The 19,479-nt window shown below is 49.1% G+C and overlaps 1 protein-coding gene across 1 annotated transcript in view; it reads right to left on the bottom strand.

The window, feature by feature from the left end:
- LOC134048146 (hydrocephalus-inducing protein homolog) overlaps positions 1 to 19,253 on the bottom strand; it is a 75,009-nt gene extending 55,756 nt beyond the window's left edge. Inside the window, exons 1-10 of the mRNA XM_062499745.1 lie at positions 18,956 to 19,253; positions 18,068 to 18,090; positions 15,807 to 15,926; positions 13,669 to 13,788; positions 11,787 to 11,921; positions 10,188 to 10,387; positions 6,850 to 6,974; positions 5,335 to 5,539; positions 1,834 to 2,026; positions 671 to 770 (exon numbers count right to left, since the gene is read on the bottom strand). Coding sequence (XP_062355729.1) covers positions 671 to 770; positions 1,834 to 2,026; positions 5,335 to 5,539; positions 6,850 to 6,974; positions 10,188 to 10,387; positions 11,787 to 11,921; positions 13,669 to 13,788; positions 15,807 to 15,926; positions 18,068 to 18,090; positions 18,956 to 19,253 — 1,519 coding nt within the window. The remainder of the gene's footprint in view (positions 1 to 670; positions 771 to 1,833; positions 2,027 to 5,334; positions 5,540 to 6,849; positions 6,975 to 10,187; positions 10,388 to 11,786; positions 11,922 to 13,668; positions 13,789 to 15,806; positions 15,927 to 18,067; positions 18,091 to 18,955) is intronic.
- Between the last annotated feature and the right edge of the window lie 226 nt (positions 19,254 to 19,479).

The raw sequence follows: 19,479 nt of genomic DNA, 5'->3' as shown, positions 1-19,479 counted from the left end.
AAATCCATTCAATGAAGGCACAAAGCTCATGGTTTGGCAACTGCCAAACTGTCTAGCCCAGTAGCACACGACTTTGTTGCCAAAGCCCTCAACTTCTGACACTCGGCACTCTGTTCTATTTCCACAGACAGAGCTGCAAGGCGACAATTGCCACACAGGGAGAGAAGAAGCTGCTGGCTGAGGGTGGTCCTTCTACAAACACCCTGGGCTCAGCAGGGCTCAGCCACCTCTGGTCTGCTGGTGTCTGGGCAGTGGGATGTGATCCAGGGGCAGGGAGCACATTTCTAACTCAGCTCCTACTGCCTGATGATGGATCCATGTCAAATGGACCCATCCTGGAGGTCAGTGGTCTAGAGGGGCCTAGTGCTGGTTCACTAAAGCTGTTCTGCTCTGTAGCTCTTTGGCCTTTGTGGAAATGCTGGCAAAGTCATGGCATGAAAACGTCTCCCTGCACTGCCTGGCTTGTTCTGGGATCAGTAATCCAGACACAGGTGTTCTGAGCCCTGGCCTTGCACGAGAGACTCCCTGGAAGCTGCAGGGACAGTGGGAATGTGCCAGCTCTGCCTTGCTGAGCAGGGACTCTTCCCAGCAGTTACAGGGGAGCCCAGCGGGCTCAGGCTTGCACCATGGCTTCACTGTGGGTGAGACAAGCAGGGGAAAGGAGCTGTACCTGAGATGTTGCAGTAAGCCACACTTCGATACTCCAGTGCTTCTACAGGTTTAAAGGTCACCTTGATTTTGGTGCAACAGTTCGGCCCAATTTCTCCCTCCTAAGGCACAAAGAGACAGCAAAACGTTAATCTTCCAACTTCACATTTCTTGTTTTCAACCTCAGTCCTCTAAGCCTTTATTTAGAGCATCAATGATGAATGAACAACACAAGGAGCCCAAGGAAACACTCCAAACCCAGCTCAACACAGTGCTGGAAGTGTGTGTTAATGCTCAGCTGATCAGCTCCCACTCTCCACAACAATCCTACTGCTCTGACACAAGCTCTTGGTCACATCATGCTGCTGTCAGCTACAGCAGTGTGGAACTGCCATTGTGCACTGGTGGCTCTTCTCAAGAAGAGAACATGATCCCCTTCCTTGGAAATAAAAAGAATAGTTTCACGTGTTCTGAAAGAAAGCGGAGGTTGGCATTATTCTAGGGTTTACTCCAGGATGAGAAGGGATTTTGCACTGTGCAGGCACCAGGCATTCATCATCTCTCCCAATACCAATACTCAGAATCAGGGCTCTGGCAGATGGGAGGACATGGGGGTTTGCTTGCACAAACAGGAAAGGCTTTCTGTCCCTGTGTGCAAGAGAACTCAAAAGGCCCATTTAGACCTTCCAGCCTTGAGTCCAGGCTCACAGATGACACAGGAAGGGAGACTCAGAAATAGTGCAAGTCATGGATGCAGGAAGGGATTGGCATTTCTAGGATTAACCTTGGGCTGAATTTGGCCTCCTTTTCCCAGCAAACCATTGCATGCTTCAGGTCAAGATGGGAACTGGCAGAGCTCCAACACCCTCTGCTAAACCCTGCACACCACGTACCTACAAGAACTGGACCCTGTGGACAGTGCAAGGACACGCAACGAGTGCCCTTGAGCTGGAGCCCTGACAGCAGAGCTCAGCCTTGTCAGGCTCCCTGCCTTGAGCCTGCAGGGCAGAACTGCTTTTAGCAGCGAGCTCTGCAGCCCCACCAGAGACTTGATGTCTTTCCTCCCAGCACATGGATCCACCTGAGGATCTGCTGAGTGAGTGCATCGGCATCCAGGAGGATGGGGAGGGAGGGTGGGAGGAGGAAGAGAGGGAGGAGGAAGAGGAGGAAAATGCTATCACTTACCACTGGTTCAATGGAAAAAATGTCATCGGAGAACAGCATGGGGTCTTCTTGCACCTTTGCCATCTCCTCCTGGACTGTGTGGCTCACAAGGGCAGTGTTATCTTCACAATAGCCCTTCTCCTGCTCTATATTCTTCTCCTCAATGAAGTTTTCCAGCGATACCTCTGTCAGTGGCTGCAGAAAATAGCACTGCCTGCATCCACAGGGAGAGACAAAGCCAGCAGATCATTTAATAAACCACGCATTTGCAGAGAGAAGTCTGAGTGCAGGAGAGCAAAGCACTTGGGGAGGAGCAGCAGCAGCTCCCCAGCAAGCGCTGACCCCAAGCCACGGGGGTCCCAAATCAATGAGAGGATAACTTGTTCACTGGCACAGCAGGTAGTTTTACTGTACACTTGCAAGCTCAGGAGAGTTTTGGAAAGCCAGCACCCCTCAGAAGAACCCCCTGGCTCAAAGCCTCTGCCAAAACTGAGGGAGAATCCACCAGGCACCTCAACTGGCTTTTCCTACCCCTGAGCTGCTCGGGGGAGGCAGATAAAGATCACGGAGTGCCCACTGCAGGACTTCCCTGGGAAGGGGAGACAATGCTGGTTTGCAGCTACGTGTTACCAGCATCACTCTTTGTTTCTTCCATTTTGGACCTGGCCTGTTCCCTACTCTGTCTTTCACAAGAGCATCCCAGAGCACTTCCAAAGGAAATCAATTAATTGAGACACCGCACCCCTTCAGTGACATTCAAGGTTTTATATGGATGAAAAGAGAGGCTCTGAGAGAGCGAGGGACTTTGTTGTGCAGGAGGGAGACAGCAAACTCCTGGAGAGACCTTTTCATGATCCAGAGCTTTTTGGGTCCCATGCCAGTACATGGTAGTAGAATGTCCTGAGAGGGAAAGGATCTTGCACTACCTCCTCTCATAAACAAGTCCTCTCTGCTCTGAGATCTCAGAAGCTTCTGTGACAGCAGGACAGTGGTCTTGGAGCTAAAACCATCCCTAAGATGGAGGGAAGGAAGGAAGGAAGGAAGGAAGGAAAGAAGGGAGGGAGGGAGGGAGGGAGGAAGGAAGGAAGGAAGGAAGGAAGGAAGGAAGGAAGGAAGGAAGGAAGGAAGGAAGGAAGGAAGGAAGGAAGGAAGGAAGGAAGGAAGGAAGGAAGGAAGGAAGGAAGGAAGGAAGGAAGGAAGGAAGGAAGGAAGGAAGGAAGGAAGGAAGGAAGGAAGGAAGGAAGGAAGGAGAAAATGTCCTGGTGATAGTTTAACTAGCATGTGGACAGATGTAACTGGGAAAAAAACCCACAAAACCAAAACCAGTTGGAAATTTACCCTGGGGAAACCTAGTTGCTTCAGAGGGAAAAGTGGATCAACTGGCATTCAGGCTGAGGCAGCCAAATGAGAAAAAATGGAAATCAACAGCCCAGGAAAGTAGCCAGAGAAGGTAAGAGGATTTTCTTTTAGCACAGGGAGCTTGTATGGAAGTGAGATGCTGTCTAAGTAGATAGAGAACAGTGGAAAACCAAGAAGTCCAGGGCACTAAAGGATCCTCTTGCCAGCCATTCAAGTGGGTGAGGGTCCATCTCCTGGTGCTTTGGAGGCAATTTTAAATTACTCTGGGGAGTGTGAGCAACCTGACCCAAAGGAAACTGGAACTTGGCAATTTGGACATGGCAGTTCTGGCACAACAGTTCTGCCAAGGCAGTTTTGGGCATGGCAGTTTTTTGGCATGGCAGTTTTGGCACAGCAGTTTTTACATGGCAGTTTTGGCACAGCAGTTTGTGTGGTGTTTTTTCAATTTTGCACTTCAGCAAGCAGCTGAGCAGAAAGGGTGTAGCCAGCCACCCTCGTTGTGTAGTGGATTGTGTCATTTGGCTGGTTGAGAGGTGATTGCCTCTTTCTTTCTTTCTTTCTTTCTTTCTTTCTTTCTTTCTTTCTTTCTTTCTTTCTTTCTTCTTTCTTTCTTTCTTTCTTTCTTTCTTTCTTTCTTTCTTTCTTTCTTTCTTTCTTTCTTTCTTTCTTTCTTTCTTTCTTTCTTTCTTTCTTTCTTTCTTTCTTTCTTTCTTTCTTTCTTTTTCTTTCTTCTTTTTCTTCCCCACCCCCCTCCTCCCCCAGCAATGGTTTACAAATGATCAAAAGCCATTGCTGCTTCTGCCAGCAAGAGTGTACTAACTCAAACAGAACCCCCCAGGAAGGACTCAGCTGTCCAGCCCCTGGCTGCAAGGAGGGTCTGAACCTGGTGTTAATATCAGAGGATAGTGCAAAAGACACCTGCGTGCAGTGTCAGCAGGTGAATGACCTGCTCTGTCTGGTGGCAAAGCTTTAGGAGGAAGTGCAAAGGCTGAGGAGCATCAGGGAGAGTGAAACAGAAATTAACTGGTGGAGTTACACCCTTCCAACCCTGAGAGAAGCTCAGCAGGAGTCAGAGGAGCCTTGCCCTTGTTGCAATCAGGCAGAAGGAGGAGACCTAGGAGACACTGGGGAATGGAAATGGCTCTCTATTGGAGAGGCAATAAAATTATATCCTGACCCCTATCACCTACCCAGTGCCCTGACAGAATAGCTATGAGGCCCTGCATCCAGAGGGTCAGGCAAATGACACTAAAGAAAAAATTCTGTCTGGAGAGTGTCCCAGTTGCACTTTGTCTGTCAGACAGATCACAGCCTCAAGTACTAAGAAGAAAAGAAGGGTAGTGGTAGTGGGTGACTCCCCTGTAAGGGGAACTGAGGGCCCTGTGTATTGACCAGATCCATTCCACAGGGAAGTCTGCTGCCTCCCTGGGACCCAGGTACTAGATATCAGCAGGAGATTCCCTAAGAACTAATGAACTTCATCTGTTCACCACTGTCTGGTGTACAGTGGCTGTGAAATAATAGAGTTCTCAATATTCAGTGAAACAAGGAGAGGCATCAACAAAACTTCCACTCTGGACTTCTGGAGGGCAGACTTCAGCCTGTTCAAGAGACGGGTTTGGAGAGCACCTTGGGAAACAGCCCTTAAAAGCAAAGGGGTCCAGGAAGGATAGACATACTTCAAGAAAGAAGTCTTGGAGGCACAGGAACAGACTGTCCCTGTGTGCTGAAAGATGAGCTGACAGGGAACACAACCAGCCTGGATGGGCAAGGAACTTTTGAAGGAACTAAGGGGGGGGGGGGGGGGGGGGGGGGGTGGAAGTAGGTGTATCACCTTTGGAAAGAGGGGCTGGCAACTCAGGAAATGTTTAAGGATGTTGCCAAATCATGTGGGAAGAAGATTAGAGTCAAAAGCCCAATCAGAACTTCAGGAAATCCAGTCACTGCAATCAACCTTCCCTTCCCAAAATGCTATCCTTAGCTGGAGTATAAATGGAAATGGAATGCTGAGTGCTGAGCTCCTGAAGCCCAAAACACACATCCTAATGCCAGGGATGGTTTACTTGGCCTAAACCATTCAAAAGCACCAACACCCCCCTGAGGCCATACGTTAGATTTAGTCTTGGGCCATGTATCTCTCTGAAATGCATCTTTCAAACCAACCTTCTCTTCAGTTTATTCTCATCTTCCTCAGTAGGAAAAGTCTTCCACTGGAAGTGGGCTGTGATGTTACTCCTGTTTTCGATGAGCACGGTTGTGTAGTTTGATGTGGTGATGAAAGTGTTCTCAACCTTCACGGAATTGGCGCTCAACCCAACGTTGACATCTACAGCTTCTCCGTGAAGGTTTGTGCAGATACCTTTTTCACCTGGAACAAAGCAAAGAGGAGTCTTTGCTCAGCTCAGTTGCTGATGGAAGCACAAGGAGCTGAGCAAACCACAGTTTGCACAAGGAAGTGTCACAGTTTTTAGCTGAATGACCATTCTATGGATCAGTACATTTATCACATCCTGACAGCTCTGTGTGTACAGCGTGAGGATGTCCTGGGCACCTCCTCAAACACCTTATTTCTCACTGTGTTGGTAGAGGTTTGGCACCAAGGTGACAGTATGAACAGTGAGATTGGGCAGATGTGCTCAGGTGACCCACTCAGATCACCAGGATTTCTGCATCAAAGCCCTCCAGGTGACGCTGAGGAGCCCTGTTCAGTCTGGCCTTGCCCAGGGTCTCCCCTGGGCATCCCACGAGACTCCTGTCTCTCCTGATCCCTTGGACCCCTTGTTGCTGACAAGCAAATATGCCTGGGGGCATGTGGGCAGAAAAAGGAGGCCCAGAGGAACCAGTGAAGTGACAGCCCACAGCAGGAGGGGACACAGGTGAGGAAACACAACCAGCCTGGCTCTGCAAGATGACAAACCTCTACAAAATTAACACCATGAAAATCATCATCATCATTATCTCCCTGTCCAAACCCACAGCCACATCAGTCTTGAAATATTTTGTATTGTTCTGATCTCAAGACCCATTTAAAATTAAATTTAAAAGGGACAAAAGAAATATTAATAAGTACAGAGCAGCGTCTATATGAAGAATGAATGGGATTCCTCAGTCTACAAATCAAATGGGAGATAGATGTGAGAAATTTGCAACATCCATGAGCGGCCTAGGAAATGGGGACGTGGAAAAATTTGTCCTGATTTGTCACCAAACAGGAACTCGAGGGCCTGAAAATGTTATTGGACAGAAACTAGATATGTGTGTAGAGGCCAACACAGAAAAAGGGTCCGTGCCAATGGAGAAGCAGCAGATGGGGACAGAGGTGTGCAAGGAATACATTGCATTGGAGAGACTGTGCTGGAGACCTCACGCCTCACATACAGCACTGCCCAACAATAAAATAATTTAAGTGCACCCAGGCATAGCCACACAATAGGGGAGAATCAGGATTCCTCCTTCCTCTACTCAGCAACCCCCAGCAAAACACAATTCCAAAAATCCCAGCCCTGTTAGAGGGGATTCACTTTATCAACCCCCTAAACTCCAATGAGTTCTCAAGATTTCTTTGGGGTAAAGCTGTAACAGGGGTGGTGGTACACCTAGAGGGAATCGAGGGGGATGGGACAACAGGGAGTGATGGTGGAGAACTGTCCTGTGCCCCATGCAGTGCCCAGCACTCACCTGTGTTGCAGCACACTACCAGGGACCCGGAATGGTCACCGACCGTCAGCGGGTGAAATCCCACTGTCACCTGCATGGTGTCACCAGCGGCCAGAGTTCCCCTGTCTGGAACCACGCAGAAAGGACTGCAACACAAAGACAGAGATCAGGACTCAGGGCCACATCTGGGGATGATATTCCTTCTGCAGTGCAGGTCACTTCAGCTCACTTGGGCAAGCAGGGAGCAAACAGATCACAGTCAACAGAAGACAGACAGAACAGACAGGATCAGGAACAGCTACTGACCCACTTCTGAGAAGATCCAGCCCTCAGAAGATCCTGTGGGATAAAATGACCTCATGTCCCCCGTACTCTGAATCCAGCCCCCTGCAAGGAGACTCAAGGGTCTGACTGCCAGCAATCCCATCAGAGAATGGTTTGTGAAAAGCACAGAGAAGTTTAAGAGCTATTTGCATGCACAACTTGACACCGACTGCCTCAGGAATTTCCCTTTTCCTGCTGCCTATAAACCTCATTTCAAGAGATGCAAATGTTAGGGCATTACCTGTCCTGTGAGATTACAGCCTAGGAATCAGACAGGGAGAATTAACTTTTCCTTGAAGAGCAAGGAATAATTTCTGTGAATTTATAGTGTGGTTCTTTGGTTTATTTTACCTTGATAACATCCCGATTTAGCCTAGAAAGGGCAAATTTTATCAGCATTTCAATGGAAGCTGCTCTAAGAAAAGGAGCAGTCCACACTCTGAAACAGAGGGCAAATGCAGAGAATACAGTGACTTTGGAAACAAGACCCAAAAGGAGGATGCCATGTACAGTGTGAAGGATCCAATCACAGCTAAATGGAGCATCCTTATCAGGAGCACATCAAGGAAGCAGAACAGGAGGTTTCTGTGTATTTACCAGCAATGCAGTCTGGGACTCTGGGTTGTCATCCAGGCTGGTAACTGTTTGTTTGGCCCACCAGACAAACTCTGTGCAATGTGTTGGAAATAATTATGCAGATGTGTTGGTGCACTTTGGATTTAACAGGAGCAATTAGGATTGGTCACCAGGTCAACAGCTCTTGCCTGACAAACACAAGGCTCCGTACTTTGATGCTCAGGGACAGCTCAGGTGAAATGTGCTTCTGCCCAGCAGCTACTGGGCTTTGTGCTCTTCTGCAGCACCACCGAGGAAACAAAAGTTCCTGGCCTCGGTGATTTGTTGGTGGTCAATCTGTCACTTAAGAGTGTGTTCTGTGGAGTTAGGTGATGCATGCATCGCATGCAAAAATAAGGAGAACATCTGGCAAGCTGAACTTTATTCATGTGAGCAGTGACAGCTGATGAACTTGCTTGAGGTTGTGCTCATTAAGGACCTCTTGCTGCAGTTATGGGCCTGAGCTGTTCCCATTACCACCAGTGAGAACATCACTACTGGCTGAGGGAGAAGCCTTGGGCCAGCACTGTTCATATGCTGGATGAGAGACTTTGGAAAGAGGGGAGGGAAGACAAGACCCCACCAGCCCCAGAGCTGGATTACTGTACGTGCTCCTGCATCTGCCCCAGGAGTGATGCCAGGACTGCTGCAGGTCTCTGCTGGGGCTTGGTGTGGGCAAGGCACAGGACTCTTTCCTTATTCTTTCGCCAAAAATTTCACCAGAACAGAGATTCTACCAGTTAAGGGAATTTCTGGCCACACTTCAGCACTACTTTCTATGCCATGCCATGCCATGCCATGCCATGCCATGCCATGCCATGCCATGCCATGCCATGCCATGCCATGCCATGCCATGCCATGCCATGCCATGCCATGCCATGCCCTCTCATCCCATCTCAATCCATCCCATTTCCACTCTTGCCCCATGTTACATACTCCTGCCCTCAGATGACAGGATGGGAATAACAGTCCTGGGGGTGACTTCAGAAGTCACCTGAGAAAGAGGGGATCTTCTTATTTTCAAATGATCAAGAGAAGAGGATACAGCCAAGTTCAGGACTCAATTGTCAGGACTAAAAACTGAGCGCAAATCAGCCCCTGCATCTCCTACATCCCACCCCAGGCTGTACCCAGCAGACTCCCCTGTTAGTGCTGTAGCAGTCATCTCTCACATAGACCTGGCTCCCCAAGACCCAAGGACACAAGCTCTGCAGTTAATTCCTCTGAATTTCAGCCAACATCACGAAGCTGTTCCCTGAGCCCACAGATAGAAGAGCTGTGAAGGAGACATCGCTGACACTGCTAGAACCAAAAGAAACCACTACCAAGAGATGGGGCTGGCAGGCTAAATTTTGGCCTTTTATCTGTTAATTGTGAGCTGTTCCTTAAGATAGTTCTCATCCTGATCTAGATCTAGATCTACCCTTTCAATGAATCACTACTGCACCCAAAAGGCAGAAAAGAGAAGGTAGGGAGGGAGTTTTTAATGGGTTGTTTTCTTCTGCTTTTTAACTAGGTCCATTTGTATGTTTGTTTTCTTGTATGGCATCTGAAGGCGGGTCCAGATCTCCCAATGGAACCTTGCAATCCCCAGACACCGCTCTTGCTTTGAGCAGTGGGTCTGCTCAGATGATTTCCAGAGGTCCCATCCAGCAGAAGTTATTCTGTACTTCTATACTTCTATCTTCTAAATCAGCCCAATTGCTTTTCACATATTCACTAAATATCTTGTATTTCCTACACACCTGTGCATGTTCCTAAGGGCATGTGGTATGTTGACAGGCATTAGAGGAGCTCACCCTTTATGAAGGTTCCCAAGGAAGAATTCATGATCTTTTGGCAAACATTGTACACAAACTAAAATGAAAACCCAGCAGAAATACAGGAACTTCAGAGTATTTAAAAAGAAATCTCAAAGAATGGGGGCAAGACCTTATTGAGAGATTTAAATCATCTGTTTGAAAATTTAAACTGGCTTGCAAAGGCTTGTCATAGAACAGAAGAGGTGACTGATGCCCTCAGCTGACAAGGGAAATCAGATCAGCTTTAAGTGACAGGAATGGCACCAGCTCCCTGTAACACAGCTCATGTTGGGCATTTGATGCAGGGACCACAGGAAAGCCACATGCCTCTGGCCTCCCAGAGAACGGGTCTGTTTGGCTGACAGTGCTGAGTAACCATTTCAGAAGCTGCTTGTGCCCAGGAGGGTTCCAGCAGCCTCCAGAAAATCTGGGACACAGAAAACTCAAAGGCTGCATCCTGCTTAAAACATGAGAAGCACCAGCAAACCCCACACATCCTGCCCATTTCCAGCCAGGGCTGCAGGGCAGCAGCTCCCATGCTCTGGTTCTCTTGTTGCTCTTTTCCAGATCTGTTATCACCCACAGGTGTTTTGCACAAGGACACATGAGCTGCCTCACCTCTGGGTGCTCAGCTGGTAATGAGCTTCCACGTTACCAACATTGCGAACCAGCAGAGTCTTCTGGCTGCTGTACTTGACTGGGCACTCTGAGAAGTCCAGCTGGTCAGGGAAGTCCAGGATAGCTTGGGCAGCAATGGCCTGAATAGGCACAACTATCCTGTCCCTTGCAGTGAGACAGATGAGTTCGTGGGAATAATCCTGCAGGAAAAGAAACTGTCTCAGCACAGGGCATTTAGTGCCATCCCCATGGCAGAAGAAAAGCCATTTCCTATAACCCTTCGAGGGCATCAATTTACCTCTTCCACCCCAAAATGAACGCTTAAGTTGTACTAAACTGTCACATTTTAAAGGCAGCAGTGCACTTTGCAAAACCTGTCTCAGTGGCACTAAAATCTTGTGTCACTTGGATCATACAGAGAACTGCTCTAGGCCACCACAATTTTTACTCTAAATTTTCATGATGTTAAGTAATTCCTAAGTTCCTTCTAAGGAACATGGGGCTAGGGAACACAGGACATTCCTCTTTAGGTTTCTATCCCCGCTATTTGAGAATAGGACAAAGTGTTAAAGTGACTCTAAGCAGCAAAAGGAAGATGAGAAAACAGTTGTACCCAAAGAGCTCCTGCACCTCTGGCCTGGTGTAGAAACATCACTTGGCTCAGAACTCCACTCTAACTTTGCCTCTCCAACCAAGTCAGGAGAAGAACAGTGTTAAGAGGCAGCAGGATGCTACTGGAAAGAGCCTGTCTTTGTTTCCCTCCTCCCTTCCATGCCATGTCCTAAACCCTTCTGCATGAACAAGCCTCCAGATCACAGCGCTGAGATCAGACTTGCCAGTGTCTCAGCACTGGTATTCAAACCTCCACACAAAAGCATGCTTGGCATGGAATGGGTTCCAGTTAACAGAGCAACCACAGTGACAGGCATGAAGACAGAGCCACAGCAGTGTCACCGCCACAGGCTCTGGGGTCACAGGTCTGCCTGCAGGTTGTACCTGTGCTACACGAGCTCTTTCAGGCAGGTGTCCAAGTCCCCTGCAGCTCAGCAACCTGCTGCTGACTAAGGGCCCCTAGAGCTCAGTGTGCCTGTGCCAGGCTGGGCTCACAGGCATAGCACATGCTCTGGCCTGGCCTTGCAGCTTTGTCATGGTCACTTGTGCTCTGGGACAGCACAGCTGCAAGGCTGGAGAACAGAGGGTGTGAAAAAGCACCATCTTTGCTCCAGCCCAGGGTGAGGCAGGGAAGCTGTTGCCAGCCAGGAAGGAGGAAAGCTCTTTGTTCCGCTACTGTTTTCCATCTAATTAAACCCTTTCCAATGTACCTAGAGATGGCTGAATATCCATCAACACCCCTCTGTTATTTTCAGACTGCTCCCTGTGCATCTTCCCTCGGGAATGCTCAGCAATGTGCAAGGAGGGCAGGCAGAGGCCGTCAGGCCTGGCTGCAGTGCCTGACAGCACATGCCAAGGTGTGACTGGCTGCAGGCTGCCTGTCCCCAGCCTGGAGCCAAGCTCACAGCATGGAGTGGGCCGTACCCAGAGTGCAGGGAAAACAATGGCATTGGAGATAATTCTGTGTTTTGGCTCCTCCAGTCTCACCTTGGTCTCGTCGGGGGTGAAGCGGATGCGCACATGGGAAGATGTGCCTGGTGGGATGATGTGGTATGCATCATTGGGGCACAACAGCTCAAAATAAGGTGATCTCTCCATGTAGACCTTCACCAGCCGAGTAAACTGCAGGAAAGACATAAAATGATGTTTTTGCCACTTGTGGAAACAGATCAAGAGGAGACCTGTCCATGCCCTGGTGACATCCTTCCCTGACCCCTTTTCCAAAGCACTTGCAGCTGTGGAGGTACAGGCACATAATTCACAAGGGTGAACTTGAACCCCTTCTGTCTGGGTGCAGCATTTTGGCCAGGGGCAGTAGGGCAATGTCTGGTGGGAAGAAAGGGCTGAGCAGGTCAGCACCAGCAGGATGGGGACAGAGCCCCTGAACCAAGTGATCTGCATCTTCAACAAGGCCAAAACACCTGCTGGCTTCTGCCTGCACACAGCCATGCTGTTGTGTTCCAGAGGGGGGATGTGCTACTGGAAAGCAAAACAGCACATTGTCCTGAGGGAAGGAAGAAATTCCCTTCTAGCAGATCAGGTTTGGGTAAGGCAGTTCTGGGGATACGGCCATGCAGGCAGACCAGCAAGAGAGGAGACCAAATATTGTGGCCTTATTGGGAATGGAAGCAAACTGAAAAGCAAAAGAAGGAACACAGCAAGACAATCCCTAAAACAAGGAGATGGCAAAGAGCATTTAAATGGGCAGTAAAGTAGCAAGGAAGAATCACAAAATGATGAGAGCAATCAGCTTGTTAAAGGTGACAGAAACACAGCCAGGCTGTGCCCATCGACTATGGGCTACAAAGGTATTTTCTTCCTGGAGAAACATGACCAGCACTGACTCACACTCTGGTTCCAGTATTAAAAGCCAGTCTTGGCTCTCCAGGGGTTCCTGCTGCCTGTGCAGGCAAGCTGGGCTCCTGGGCATTCCTGACAGGTCCTGCCCTCTGGGAACCACAGACACAGCAAACGTGCATTTTGCAGCACTTACATAATCAACCCTGAGCACCTGTAACATGCTCTCAAAAAGTCAAAACCAGCTGATTTTGAGACCCTCCTGTCTCTTCCCACCAGCCCACCCTTGGCACAAGCTTCATTTGAGAAAATGTTTCCCTGACTGAAATTCAAATGGTCTCAGTTTTCCTCTTTACAGTGGAACACAACTGCTGACATTTTCACCTTTTTCCCATTCAGCTCTCTTGGGAAACTGCAAAACAATCTCAACTTCTTCAAGCGAAGATGAAAACCTCTAGGACCATGTGGCTTTGGATGTGCTGTGGTTTCTCCAAAAGGAAAGCACAGCGCCATGTTGCTTTTGGAAAACCTGAGTGGAGCTGGATGAAGCTTAGCAGGAGCCTGAAGTGGCACCTAAAGGCCTCCTCCTGCTTCTGCTACATCAGTCTGATTGCAGGGATGTCTCAGAACACATTTCCTGCAGTGCCAATGCCATAGAGAAGTGATTCCAGCATAAATTGGAGAAGACTCAGCCTCTGGGCTTTGACTGTGAGCTGCACAAAGGGAGCCAAACAGGCTGAGAGAGGCAGAGAGTCCTCCCAGGAACCCAGATTAGCCAAGGAGACACAGGATGTGGCATACACTCAAGACAAAGCATGAGAGCAGGTAAGAGCTGTACAGCCCCCAGCATTCCTATCAATCCAGAGCTTTCAAGAGAAGGAAACTCCTTTGAAGTGGATACCATCAATGCATGGCCAAAGTCAGTGGAGAATTCCCAGCACACAAAGATTTCCACCTGCGACATTTTCTTCTGCATGTGCTGCAGCAGATAACTCGCTTTGCTGTACACTGTGGGAATTACACCACTCTCCTCTTTCAGCACAGTCTTGAAGCTCCACGTCCCAGCACTTACCTTGTCCTTGTTTGTGAGAGACAGAACCATTTCCGAGACCTCATGAGCGACGAATTTCTGAAATACCATCTCTGGTGGGGAAACTTGGAGCAAGCTCTCTATCGGGGCAACTGGCAACAACTGGAGAGGCAAGAGAGAGCAGGGAGAGGTTCAGCTGCTGGGAAGAAGGTTCATGAAGGAGAATTTTACACTGATCCCCACTGAAGTACACACTCTGGGTGAGCACATGTGCCCAGGACACATTGGGGAAACAGTAGCTCACCCACCTCCGCTCTGAGCTGATCAAGAGCTGCTGGGCCACACAGAGCAGGTTCAAGCCAAGCTGCTCTTTTGGCATGTATTTCTCCAGGTTTCCTCTCCAGAATGCCAGGCAGCACTTACCTTACGCACAGCTCTGTGCCCATGTGATCACACAGGTCTGGGGCACTGACTGAGCACTCATGGAGTCAGTAAAACCCGCAAATTTACATCAGACCCTTGGGAAACAATTTTGGGATGTCCTTTACTCTGAGAAACCGAGGCCAACACAGCTGCAAATATCTTTTTTGATCTAGAACTTAGACATCAGTAAGAAGAGAACAGTACCAGAGGAGGTGTGAGAGATGAGGTGATATTTTGCTGAAGCCAAAAGGTTATTAAGTGAAAGAATGAAAGTTGTTGGTTCTATGTGTTGTTTGTGGTTTGGATTGTTCTGGTTGGTTGGTTGGTTATTGCTGTGAGCTGGGAGAGGGATGGGCTTGAAGACCTGACCAAAAGGAAGTAGGATGAGAGGGGAGGGCACAGGAAAGTTGGCGGTCTGGAGAGTACGTGAGTTCCCCAGTACCCATCCACTGGCAAAGAGGACAGGGAGTGCCCTGGACAGGTATAAAGGGTATAGAAAGATTGCCATTTTACTTGAGGGTGTGTTTGTCTCAGCGGTGAGGGAGACACGCCTGCCTCAGCTGAAACATTACTAATAAACAGTTTTCTTCTGCTTCAATGATTTTGTCCCCTTGTATTTAAGCGTCAGTGCGTTCCTAACATAGGTAAAGGCAAAAGTAAAGTAATAGAGAAGTTGGGAAAAAGACAAATGAAGTGAATGCTGAATGATGATAAGGTTCAGTTCTTTTCTCAGCAACTTGGGTAAGAGTAGAGTTGGTATCTCCTTTTTCCATGAGCTTTAAATGGGTGCTTTCTTGTAATCTATTATTGCTGTCTTATTTGATATCATTGCAGAGGCACGTCTGGAATGACACAACAGCAGCAAATGCTTCTGGAGCAGACATAGCTTTGAGAAAACTCTCCCCTGCTTTGTCTGCCTTCTCCAGCTGCACTGCTGTCAGTGCAGAGACACAAGCAGGTCTCCTGTGTGCCTTCACAGGAGACACAATCTGCTGAAGGGAATGGCTGCAGCACACTTGTCCCTTAGTTGTGCCCCTCTCTGAGGTGTTCCTAAGGCCCTTCTCCAGGGCAATCCTTAACCCATGTATTACATGTCTCTTGCTGCCAATTTCCTGCTCAACAGCCCACCTCGGTCACCTACCTGTTTGCACAGTGCTTTATACTGAGCCAGTCCTGCAAGAAAGGCAGCTTTAAACACACCTCTCTATGTAGGCACTGATCCAGATAAAGCACATCCATTGCCTCTGCCCAGGGGGAGTCCCCCTGTACATCTGGCAGCCTGCAAAATCAAACACCCCATCCGGGTCCCAACACATTGTTCCAACCCAAAACATTAACACATTAAGTTTTGTTAAATCTGAAGGAATTACTGCAGGTCCTCGGCCTTCAAAGGCCAACACTGCCACTCTGGAGGGAATCCTATGACCCCAAGCATTTGATGGTGACCACACCTAAGCAAGAGGTGGCTATTTCAGCAGGAGAATGGCAAATGGCAATTTTGTGTCTTTGTGTCCCCAGCCTTCCCCCCTGTTGTTTTATCAATGGCAGCTACATTCCAGTAAACCCCAGCAGCTTCAGCAGAGGTTATTTGTGTTGGCTTGGTGCAGATCAGGACTCCAAGTCCACCACTACCAGCAGTTGGCAATGACAACAGGACCTGGACACTGAAGTATTTTGCTGGAGACAAGCCTGTCACAAGCACACGCCCTCTTCCAACTTTGCATCAAACAGAATAGAAAAGAGCAGGAAAAGGCTACCTTTTGACAAGTCTCACTCATGTGTCGAAATGGGCCAATTTTGGGCAGAAAACTCGCCCCAGTGCTGGCCACCTCCTTCACATTGAGAAACTTCTCCTTCAGGAACTTAGAAGGAAGCAGCTGAAAGGCAAAAAAAAAAAAAAAAAAAAAAAAGACAGCTAGAACCTCAGAGATGCACTTGTTCAGAAAGGCTTTCCTTGAACAAGTGGCACCGGTGAATAATTTGTGACCCCATCATCTAGGACAGTTCTGGAAGCCCTGGAAGTTACCTGCTGAAATACTTAGCACCAGTAAATTCATAATGCACATGCTCCAAACACATGGCTCTGTGCCATTAGCTTCTCTGTGATTAGATGTGACATGTTTGGGGATTTCTGCTCTTTGGGCATCTGTTTCCTCTTTTGTGTCATTGGACTGAGGCAGTGACCTTTTCAGAGAGTGGGGAGGAGCTCTCAGAACTCCCCTAACTCCATCCCTGCACAACAGTCAAAACTCACAGCGTGGAGAGAACACTGCTGGGTGAGTCCAAGAGACACAAGAAAGCCAAGTTGTACCAAGAGTGAGGTGCACAGGAGTGTGTCCAAGTTTTAGTTCTCTCTGTTAATTAGCATTTGTGTTCTCTGTCTGGGCTCACAGATGCCTCCACAGAAGAAACCAAAGGGATCTCCTTGACAGAACCTCAGCACTGGGGCATCTTCAGTCAAGTGAGCTCCAGCCAGCCATGGGACCTCTGTGGCCCTGACTCCTCCTCTGCTGTCTGCAGGGCTGGATCTGTGTCCCACACAGGAGATGAGACAGAGCAGCTGGTGTGGAAGCTCCCTTAGCTGGGACCAGCCGTGTCTCTCAAGGCTTTGGGCAGAGTTTGAGCTTCCCCCCCCCCATCCTCACATGCCCAGGAGCAGGTTGGTCAGAGCAGCACAGGTGAGTGTCCAGCCTGACAGAAGGAATCACCGTGGGAAATGGAAAGGGAAAGAAGCACATGCTCAGGGCTTCAGCTTTACATTGGCTGAACCTGGCTTAACTTGGCTGCGGTGGCACAGCCAGGCAAGACACTGGACTGTTCCTGAAGAAACACACGATGTTCCCTACTGCACCAGGACAGCCCCCAGCCACAGGAACACGGCACAGAGAGGTGGGGAGGGGTTCTGCAGCTTCACAGTGCTGCTGCACAACAGGCAGGGCAGGGAGAGGAGGGACACGAGGGGGGTTTCCAGCCTCAACACAGCCCCAGTGGGTACTTACAGTAATAGACTTCAGTCTTTCCCTGGACAAAAGACGAGGTGTCGATGTCTTTTTTGGGGATGCAGAAGCCATTGTGGAGGCAGGATGTCGCAGATGAACGATAATGCCTCAACAAAACTGGAAGGAGCAACAATGGAACTCTGAAAACCCAGAACCCAATTCATGGCAGACTCAAAGGATACTGGTGCTAAAAATTTTATATTATTTGAAAGTAGCTAAGTGCTTGTCTGAAGTAAGTAGCTAGTATTGTTAGGCCTCTAGTTGGACTTTAAATATATGGCTATGTTCTGCAATGCAAAGATGGATCATACTGAAAAGCAGAGCTAAAAATCTGAAAATTAATAATAGTTAAAAGAGACAAAGCTGTAGCTAAAATACTACTTTAAAATAGGTAGAGTGGACCTCCTCTTCTTTAGGCTAAACAACCCCTGCTCTCTCAGCTGCTCCTCACAGGACTTGTGAGAGACTGGAATGCTATGCCGAATGGCTTAAATATTGTTTTAAAGGACTTTTTGCCCATTGTGACAAAACTGTATGAAGAAGCTGTGACCACTGAAGCTCACCCCATGCTGAAAATGCCTCCTGGCTGGAACTTTGGACTGTGAGCTAAGCTGCCTAAAGGAACTTGAGACAAGGTACAGGCAACACTATTGTCCTATTATCTCATGTCTGGGGAGAAGTAAACAAGGCTGAGGGAGAAAAATGTATCCACAACAAAGCCAAACGCAGCAGCTGTCCAGAAAATCAGCTCTGTCTGGGTTCAGGGCGGGGAAGTCATAGCCACAGGCTCCTCTGCTGAGGCCAGGTTTGCACACAAACCTCCCATCAAGAGAGGGAGAAGGAGGAGGAAATTTTGGGTGTGGTGTAACCTCTGGCAATAGGCAGTGGACACCCATCCTCCATCACACAAACTGGCTTAGCTCTAAAACTCCCCACTCCCACGAGACCACATCCAGAGGACGTTCCCACGGGGGCAGCTGAGGGGGTGTCATAGCCCACCAAAGTGCCCCCAGACCCACGCCTGAGGCCTTGCACCAGATGACTGCATGAGATGCAAAGTAACACAACAGATCTGAAAATCCAGAGCCCAGTTCATGGCAGACTCGAAGGATGTACTGGTGCTAAAGATTTTATATTATTCAAAAGTACCAAGAGACAAGAGTCAAACTTGCCCCACCCCAGGGAGGTATGGTGATATTTTCTACTTAATCGTCTCTGACATTCTTTCTCCCCCCCCTTCCCAAACGCCTTTCACCCTCCCTCCCTTTTTCTACTTGTTTTTCTCTCTCTCTTCCTCCCATTTCCATGAAATGCAGATTCTTTACTTTGGCATATGGTCTCATTTACTCCTTAATTCAGGAGTGTCTCCCTAATAATTTTAGTAACCAGATGGTAACAACTCACTGAAACTTGAACAGAACTCGTTCACCTTTAGGCAGTGTAAGTAGTCACTATAGGGAAACCAATGTATGGACTAGTATACTTCGGAAAAGTTGCATGTCTTCAGTGAAAAAAAGCCCAATCAGTAGACCATATGTTGTTCATCCACTCAGCCCCTGTTCAGTACATGCCACTGAACTGCTGCACCCGAAGACTGGCATTATCACATCCTGTATTTCCCTTCGGCATTCTCTTTCAGAGCACAGATGTGACAAAACCAAAAAGTGCAACTTTAGTCAACCTTTACCTTCAAACCTAATTCAGCATCGGCTCGCAGGGCCCGAGCAAAGCTCTGCGAGTTCAGTTCTCGCCCTCAGAGACCAAAGCTCTGAGAACAATTCACTTGGCCACTGGCGCAGTGTGGCCGCCCGCACACGCTCAGGCTGCGACCAGCGGGCCAGGAGCGCGTTCAGCGGGTGCTGAGGCCACAAAGCCGCCGCAGACGCAGGGGCCGCGTTCGCGGTTACCGGGCAACCGCGGCACCCGACAGGCGGGGCGGGGCCGGCCCGGGGGCGGCGGAGCCGGCCGGGCCTCGCTCCCTCCTTCGGTCCCGTCTCGTTCCCCCCCTCGATCCCCGCTCGGTCCCCGCCTGTTCCAGCCTTGGTGCCCCTCGGTCCCCGGGCCGAGCGGGAGCGATCCGCTCCGGGGCCCGGAACGTGACGGGCACGGCGGCAGCGCTCGGTACCGCCAGAGCCTCGCACCCAGCTCCGCGCCGCCCGTCAGAACGGGAAAACCCAGGGTCTCAACAGTTTGTGTTCGGCGCATCGTGCAAGTGCCAGTCAGCGAGCTGCAGGTCCTGGGCACTAGCGTGCACCTTCCCGTTCTTCTTAGGGACACACAAGCAGCAGAAGTAATTTCCTGGTGTCATGGTTCAGCACCTAATCAGCAGCCAGGAATTGGTGCTCCAGAAGACTGGCATTACCACATCCTGTATTTATTTCTCTTTGTCATTCTATTTCAGAATAAAGATGTGCTAAAAGAAAAACCAAAA

Source organism: Cinclus cinclus, chromosome 11 (assembly GCF_963662255.1).
Source record: "Cinclus cinclus chromosome 11, bCinCin1.1, whole genome shotgun sequence".
Classification (NCBI taxonomy): domain Eukaryota; kingdom Metazoa; phylum Chordata; class Aves; order Passeriformes; family Cinclidae; genus Cinclus; species Cinclus cinclus.
Note: the sequence above shows the minus strand (reverse complement) of the source record. Positions and strands in the feature narration are given on the sequence as shown.